This window comes from Ptychodera flava, chromosome 15 (assembly GCF_041260155.1).
Source record: "Ptychodera flava strain L36383 chromosome 15, AS_Pfla_20210202, whole genome shotgun sequence".
NCBI classification, from domain to species: domain Eukaryota; kingdom Metazoa; phylum Hemichordata; class Enteropneusta; family Ptychoderidae; genus Ptychodera; species Ptychodera flava.
The window spans coordinates 31,849,123-31,857,754 of NC_091942.1; the positions used below are offsets into that span (position 1 = coordinate 31,849,123).

An 8,632-nucleotide genomic window follows, 5' to 3' on the forward strand; every position below is an offset into this window, starting at 1 on the left:
AAAGTTTGTATCCTCGAAAAATTTATCTTATTTGGGAATAATATCAGTGACAATTCGTGGATATCTTGAAATGTAACGATAAAAAAATGATTATTTTAATTTTCGATCTCGAAGAATCGCGCGTGACTAGAAGGGATTTCCTCATTGCGTCATTACCGCACAGCGGCTTTGTTTACATCCAGAAGCGAAAACCTGACGTTGGCTTCACAAAGCGAGGCCTTATTTTTTTGTCACTGGGACTGCATTTTTTGAGTTTCCAACTTTCGTGCATAACAGAATTGGTTAATATTGGGGTAAATATGCCACTCTATCCAGACTGGACTGTTTTATGGTAAGTATAAATCGCAATGCGCAATGCTTTCTTTCAGGAATACAGAACAATAACATTACAGCTGGCTTGACTCACAGCCAGAACCATAACAATACAAAGCTGCATTATATTCTGTAACGAAAATAGCCATGACACACTACAAAGTAGGAGACATGGCAAATTAATGTGATTATTACATGCACGCAACTATAGCTTGATGGATCGTTTGGCTTAAAGAGTCAATTTTTCGTCAATTTTAGTCATATGACGTTTGTTTTTGTTCCGGTTTTCGGTGTAATACGGTGCGCAGTGGTACGTACAGCTGAACTGACGAGTGTGATGTCGGCTGGCAGTGTGGTTGTGCAAGCGTTTTATATAATCAACCATTATTGTATTTAATAGCACCTTTGTAAATGTATGCGATAACACATTTGCAGCTACAATAAAATTAAACTTTCAAGAAAAAAGAAAAACCCATGGTACGCCGAAGAACTCGCTTAAGTTTTATGCCGCATTAAAAAATTAATTTTACGGCGAAAAATGAAGCGTATTGCATAATTATTTGTACTTACTATGCATCATATTCTCGAAGAAATTTCCGTTTATTTTTTATGCCTGTTGATTTTTTCCACAGTAAATGATTTTTTCTCATACAAAAATTTATTTTTGGTTTTGTTTTTCCTTGAAACTATCTTTAGACATGAAAAAGTAACTCAAAACCAACCATGTTCGGGTTCTCCAACCGGTTACTCCATGCCCAGAAAGCCAGCAACCCACAGACGCACACTGAAGACGAGCAGGTCAAGGCTGGCAGGGAAGCAGAAAGTACACTGGTTGAGAAGTTAAAAACAGAAGGTCAAGTTCCTGAAAGTGACATATTTTGTAAACTAAGGATACCAGACAGTTTCCAAACCAGGCGACATGAAATTGATGTGGTCATATTGACAGGTATATGTAAAATTTCTGTTAATCTTGTTTGTACATTGGTACATTGGAATGTCTCACACAATAGCATTGTTTAGGCATTACCTGTACTTTGGTGTCAAGTGGTTTTGATCCATTTCCCCCAATTATTTTGTACATTAAAAAAAATCAAATTACATTGGTTTGTTGCTATTTTGTAAATTTTATATCATGCATTGGAATTTGGAGGAAAAATTTACAGAATTATTTGCATAATTCAGTGACCTGGCAACCATGAAAACAGATGTTAATTGATGCAGTGTCATTGACAATATTTTTAAATATATGAATATATTGGAAAACATATTTCTAAGTCGTTTACACATGTTTTGGATCTTTTGGTCTCATTGGTAACTATTCCTCTAGATTCATTCTGTTTTGACTGATAACTCCTTGATCAAACAAAGAGCATGGCTACATTTCAAGGCTTTACATATAAAGCCAAAGTAGTCAGTACTTTACTTAAGATGAGAGGCTGTCCTTGAACTACCAGCTTTGTTGACTGCTGCTTGACCCAGTTTCTTTTTATTGTCCAACAGCATATGGTATATATGTGGTAGAGGTAAAGAACTGGTCAGGTGAGGTGAAGCCAAACAAAAAAGGTGATGCCTGGATTCAGAAGAAACGAATACACAATGGGGAAAACGGATCATCTGTTGACTATGACACACAGCATGGAAATGCAGTGGATTGTATCAAGGCTAAAGCTAACCTTCTGAGGAACCACCTCATGAAAAATGGTTGTTGTATTAAGGAGAAGCTTTTCCATCCCCGTGTGGTATTCATGAATTCTCATGTGAAGTTGGATGAGCAGATTTCCTCCATACCGGAAGTCATTCTTCCACAGGCCTTGCCTTTTTTCATTCAGTACTTCCAGTGGAGTTTGCTGGGAAAGATGACAAGTTCTATTGTGCCTGCTATTATTTCAGGTAGGTAGAAATTTATTAAATAGATAATTGAATTAATAATTTTTCAGGGATTATTTTATACAACTTAATACAATTCACTGAGCCCTATGTCATTTCTTTAATAGCAAAATGAAATGAAAGATGGCCATTTCTGGTCGCATAAAAATAAATTTTGAGAACAGTATGTTGCCTTAGGTAGTTTTCATAAAAATAATTCACATCTGTTAATAATTTACTTAGAAAATGTTGTAGCAGTTTCATTCTAAAAAACCCCAATATTTTGCGAGTTTGCCTTCTTTTCTCGGCCTATACATGTTGTTTTTACGGTGTGCAATTCATTCACTTTGCCTTCAATGATTGTGAACTTTAATTTGATTTTGACTTTGTCATTTCCCATACTGAAACTTGGCATGTTTATCTGTATTGGTATGCCTTTAGAACAGAGAATGCCTTTAATTTCAAAACTATCTTTGGTGCACCTGAAGAACACTTAGTGATGGTCTTTATTATGGAAGCAATCACATTTTCTTAGGGGGTCCTCTCAAGCTTTATAATGCAACCTGACCCTTTAAGATTATGGTAATTTGTAAAATTGGTCAGTGTGGGCCCATTATTCTCCAGTCCTGCCTATCATTTTACCTGTGATATAATTTGCACTGTGGAAATTTTTAGCACCATAAAGTTTCATATTCATGACAACTGAGGAGAGTATTTCCCACATGAGGTTATAGCCCTGTCATAGTCATGCAGGTCTGTGTGTTTCAGGTGTTCAGTGCCTTCACCACCGTGTTGTGGTATAGGCAATTAAATGTAACGGAACAACAATACTCTATGGTACTGCAATACATTCATGTCCATACGAATTTCATCTCCACTACAAATGAACTAAAATTGGTTTCACTTTGCACTAATAGAATTTAAATTTGTAAATAAAATTGTAGCTAAGTTCGTACTTAGAATCAGACTGGCTGGTTTTGTTTTGCCTGTGATTGTAATGTACTAACCTCAAGTTCTTGTTTCTCATCATAAACCACTTTTTAGTCCCCACGGACACCGTCCGGGGGGACTTATAGGTTTGGTCATGTCCGTGCGTGCGTGCGTGCGTCCGTCCGTGCGTCCGTCCGTGCGTCCGTCCGTTCACGCAGATATCTCTGAGATGCCTGGAGCGATTTCATTCAAACTTGGTACAAGGATTACTTCATATGTCATACAGATGCACGTCAATTTGTTTTGTGATACGATCCAATATGGCCGCCAGGCGGCCATTTTATTACGATTTTTTCATGTACAGAGCCATAACTCAGGCATGTTCCAACCGATTTTATTCAAAGTTGGTACAAGGACATTGACCAATGTCATAGATATGCACGTCAATTTGTTTTGTGATACGATCCAATATGGCCGCCAGGCGGCCATTTTATTCTGATTTTTTCATGTACAGAGCCATAACTCAGGCATGTTTCGACCGATTTTATTCAGAGTTGGTACAAGGACATTGACCAATGTCATAGATATTCACATCAATTTGTTTTGTGATACGATCCAATATGGCCGCCAGGCGGCCATTTTATTACGATTTTTTCATGTACAGAGCCATTACTCAGGCATGTTTTGACCGATTTTATTCAAAGTTGGTACAAGGACATTGACCAATGTCATAGATATGCACATCAATTTGTTTTGTGATACGATCCAATATGGCCGTCAGGCGGCCATTTTATTACGATTTTTTCATGTACAGAGCCATTACTCAGGCATGTTTTGACCGATTTTATTCAAAGTTGGTACAAGGACATTGACCAATGTCATAGATATGCACGTCAATTTGTTTTGTGATACGATCCAATATGGCCGCCAGGCGGCCATTTTATTACGATTTTTTCATGTACAGAGCCATTACTCAGGCACGTTTCAACCGATTTTATTCAAAGTTGGTACAAGCTTATTGACAAATGTCATAGCTGTGCACGGCAATTTGTTTTGTGATACGATCCAAATGGCCGTTGTGCGGCCATTTTATTACGATTTTTTCATGTACAGAGCCATAACTCAGGCATATCTCAACTGATTTTATTCAAAGTTGGTACAAGGACATTGACCTATGTCATACATATGCACGTCAATCTGTTTTGTGATACGATCCAATATGGCGCCAGGCGGCCATTTTATTACGATTTTTTCATGTACAGAGCCATTTCTCAGGCATATCCGCATGTTTCGACCAATTTTATTCAACGTTGGTACAAGGACATCGACCAATGTCATAGCTATGCACATCAATTTGTTTTGTGATGCGATCCAATATGGCCACTTTGCGACCATTTTGTTACAATTTTTTCATGTCCTGAGCCATAACTCAGACAGGTATCAAGCGAATTCATTCAAAAGTATTTTTTATCACAGACCTAATGAAGAGGACTCTATCCTCTCTGAGGACCTGTAATCAAAATACCCATTAACAAGTGGGGACTGTGTCATCAACGATGACTTGTTTAGTCCTAAAATGTGTAGATTGTCACAAACATTGATTATCTCACTGATTCTTGTGCCCTTTAGGTCAGTTATCATACTCTGTGATGGAATCAGCTAGGACAATATTGAACCAAACTGGTACTTGGGATGTGGTAATATTGAATGGTGGCAAACAGTTAGAAGGTACGTTCCTTACCAATATGTGAATTCCGGCTTTTACACAGAAAAGGTCAACAGTTAATTAGTAGTCAACTGAAAATGTCAACAAAGTGTTTCTTGGAAGTGTGGCAACAGGGAAATGGTTTCCTGCCGATTGTAGCATATCCTAAAACACTACAATGCATTATCTTTTTTAAAGTGCTGGTACATTGCAAGCAATATTCTGTGATGTAACATTCGAAACCACAGTTTGAGCAGCTGCGCTATTGTACTGTCATTTAACCCGGGGGGGGGGGGGGGGGGGGGGGGGGGGGGGTACCTGCTCTGAGAAGTGGTAGGGGTGTGCGGCCGCACGTAAAAAACCCGGGGCCCATTTTAGACCTAAAATCTCGTTATTTTAGGACCCCATTTTAGACCTTATGACCTTTGACCCAGGTCAAAAGTCATAGTGTCAAAATTTGCAAAAACGCAATCTGGTAAAAAGCAAGCATTTGCGTGACCGAGCTACCGGCAGAGCTTACCACTGTATTGCATTTACGGCTTTGTTGTTGCTGGCCAAGCCATGATTTCGGAAAAACGTTTTTGGAAATACTAAAAAAATTGAGTGAAAGAAACTATCTTTCACCCTCACCAAAGTTTTGTCCAGCTTCTGAAATTATCAGTTATCTGCAGTTACTGTCTGACTGGTGGTTTTTAAAATTCCAAACTACAAGAAGCCTCGCCGTTCGTCAATAAGGCACTGCTAGTTTTCCCATGGTCGACCTGTTATGATAGTAGTAGTAGAGCCACTTTGTTTCGATATTTTCTATTGGGCAAAATTCTTCCATATATGGAGTTCTGACCAATTAGTGACAGTGTTTTAAAACAAAGTCTGTATTTATTTTGGCTTAAGCCAGGGGGTCTCTTTAATGGTTCCCCTGCCACACAAAAAGATATCGATGCTTGTTGAGCGCAGCTCAAAACCCTGTGCTAAGAAGACGGGAACTGACAGTCGGAATTTGTTCTTGTGTGGCACTCAAAAATCGACCCCATTTTAGACCCTGGTTTACTGTGAATTGATACCCCCATTTTAGACCAAGTTGCTGAAATACCCACCCCATTGGGCGGCACGTAAACATATTGGCAAGTAATGGAAGTACCCCCCCGGGCATTTAACCCAGATGTGTACAAAATGTCCCTGTCTCAAATCATAAACCCCTCTTTTTTTGTCTCTGCACAAATTAAAACATACAGATGAGGAAATTTCCATTCTGAGACTCTGTAAATGCAAACTCACAGCTTAATGGCCCCACTTAATAATCAATTTTACCAAGGAGGGAAATTTATTTCTGACAATTAATAAAAAATTTCAATAGCGTTCAAAATATTGACAGTGTGTTAATAAGCACTTCACACATCCAATAATTTGAGAACCTTGCATTTAGAAAGGCACTTTGAAAATCTATACCTATATTTTGTTTGTTTGTCAAAGATCTGGTCACTGCATAATTTCTATACCTTTCTGTTTTTATTAGTGATTGTAAGCTATGGTTTCATGAAAAGGGTGACACGAAAAAATAACTACAGTCTGCTGCATGCAAATGGATAGATAAAATTCACTTTTCAGTTTTTGGTAAAAAATTTGAAAAGTAGTTTTAAAAAAAATTCAGTAAATTTGCATGTTAAATATGCACAAGTTCTGTAATTAAGCACAGATGTTGAAATTCAATTGTGAGCTTGGCAAATATATCATCAATTATAATACGTCAAGTGTAATGCATGAAAAGGTCTTACATTCTTTAATTGTTAAGTGCGTATTTGCATTTTGCTATGAAACAGCAGTACATTAAATGACACAAGAGGATTCTGTTCAAATGAACCTTTTGTTGTATTTCATTTTCTGACCAGGTGATTTCAAAGGCTGCGCCCACTTTGCTCCAAACAGACAGGAGACAGAAATGTTACAGTTTTCCCATCAACGAAACCCCACACTGGGATCAACCTGGGCTATGCTGGGATATTCACCACAGACCACTGTCACAATGTACTGCCGTGGTGGCGCCGGATGGCTGTGGCATTCTACGCTGGGAACTGTCAGCATACCATACAGTGCTGATGTAGTATTCAGAGTTGCTGGAGAAAACAGTGATTCTAAAATACCTGCCAATGATATAGACAGGATTGTCCTCAGTGTCTGAAAGATTGTGTACAGAGAAGGTTGAATATGATGACTACATTTCTGAACCATGTGATATCAAATATGGTTATCGACATAGCTTTGCTCATGTACCCATTATTGTTTTAATACTATCGTCCACGTCTGTGAGTAATTTGATATTGATAAATATATACCGTTGCTTTAATGTTACCATATGTTGAAGAGATAAAGGTTTGTTTATTCACAATGTACTATGTGTTTCACATGGGTAGTATTTAGCCAATATTGTTGTTAACCATTGGCAGGTACAATGGCATCAATGGTTGGTGAATATAGACTCTCCTGAACATCAACGGTGTCCTTTTTTACTCACACTTCTTCATGCCATTTTGATAGTTATACTGGACGTCAAAAGTCAATGCAGAGTTTGGTCTAGCATCTTCTACATGTCTATAAACTCCAAAAGTTCAACCGTGAAAGTATTTGAACAGTATTTAATTTGCAGCCTGAAAACAGTTACATCTTTCTGTAAGTTTTTACCAGTATTGTACATAATATATGCTCCATGTGAAGTTAGATTTTGTTTGAGCCATTTATTAATGTTAATGTTGTTTTGACCTTTTTGTGACTGCCTGTGACATGACAAGTTATTCAGTGTGCTATAGTGCACAAGGTTCATTCATTTGTGTGTATGCATGCGTGAATGCGTAGTTCACCAAGTTTAATTTTCTTGTGTTCAAGAGGTCCAAGATCAGAATGGCCTCTGAAGAGTACACATAACTTTGAAAAATTAAATACACTTCTGAACTGTTTGAGGATTTTCCAGTGTGATAAAAAGTATGAAGGCAAATTATCTTGTTGAAACTACCAATTTTAACTTACACTTGTAAACATAAGTAAAATTAGCAAAATGTGTAATTATAAACAATTCAGCTGACAAAATTTGGGCATTTTCAGATTTCATGTACATGTACCTATATCATAAAACACTTTCAGAGTCTATAGAATTGCAACATTTGATCAGATTTGTAGATTTGTACAATTTCTATACAGTAATTCTCTAGTTTCTCACTTGACCTAGAACAGGCAGTGATCATATCAGCCATCTTAATTGCCATGAAAGCTATTGCATTACATACCGATACTTTCAGAAAATTCTTAAACGTTTATCAAAAAATATGAAACTAATAGCAATACTAGTCTAATATGAAAAATTCATGAATGTTTACTTGGTGTTTGATATATTTTTACCATGATTATGTTTAATTATATTACCCATTTTTTTAGAAATAGTATTATGATCAAGTTTTTTGTCGTGCTTTCTGTGACTATTTCAATTTATCTGTATTGTGTGTGGACATTTACATTTCCCTTTGAATCAAGGCTGGATTTTTAGAGTTTGTTTCCTTCTCTATTTATACATAGACATATCACTAGTTTTATATACATTTTACCACAATACAATAAAATGTTTTGACCTGGTAATCTATAATAAGAATGTTTGTAAACCACACAAAAACACATGATTCCGTGCACAGAGTGTGAATACTTACTGCCTATATATTTTTGTTGCTTGCTTATCTGGCTTTCATAAATCACTTCGGTGACTGGAATCAAGTTTGGTTGAAAGTCTGTATGTGTTTCTCCAAGCATGCATTACAATGTTACTTACTCATTGCAATG

The 8,632-nt window shown here is 37.1% G+C and overlaps 2 protein-coding genes across 2 annotated transcripts in view; both read left to right on the top strand.

Annotated features, from left to right (window-relative positions):
* The window catches only part of LOC139151902 (probable endonuclease 4), a 577,101-nt gene that overhangs the window by 323,012 nt on the left and 245,457 nt on the right, over positions 1 to 8,632 (top strand). The window lies entirely within an intron of this gene.
* On the top strand, positions 124 to 8,434 carry LOC139151892 (uncharacterized). The gene is made up of 5 exons (XM_070724927.1): positions 124 to 331; positions 1,009 to 1,258; positions 1,813 to 2,202; positions 4,738 to 4,836; positions 6,700 to 8,434. The coding sequence occupies exons 2-5, from the start codon at positions 1,036 to 1,038 to the stop codon at positions 6,987 to 6,989; spliced, it is 1,002 nt and encodes a 333-aa protein (XP_070581028.1). The 5' UTR covers positions 124 to 331; positions 1,009 to 1,035; the 3' UTR covers positions 6,990 to 8,434.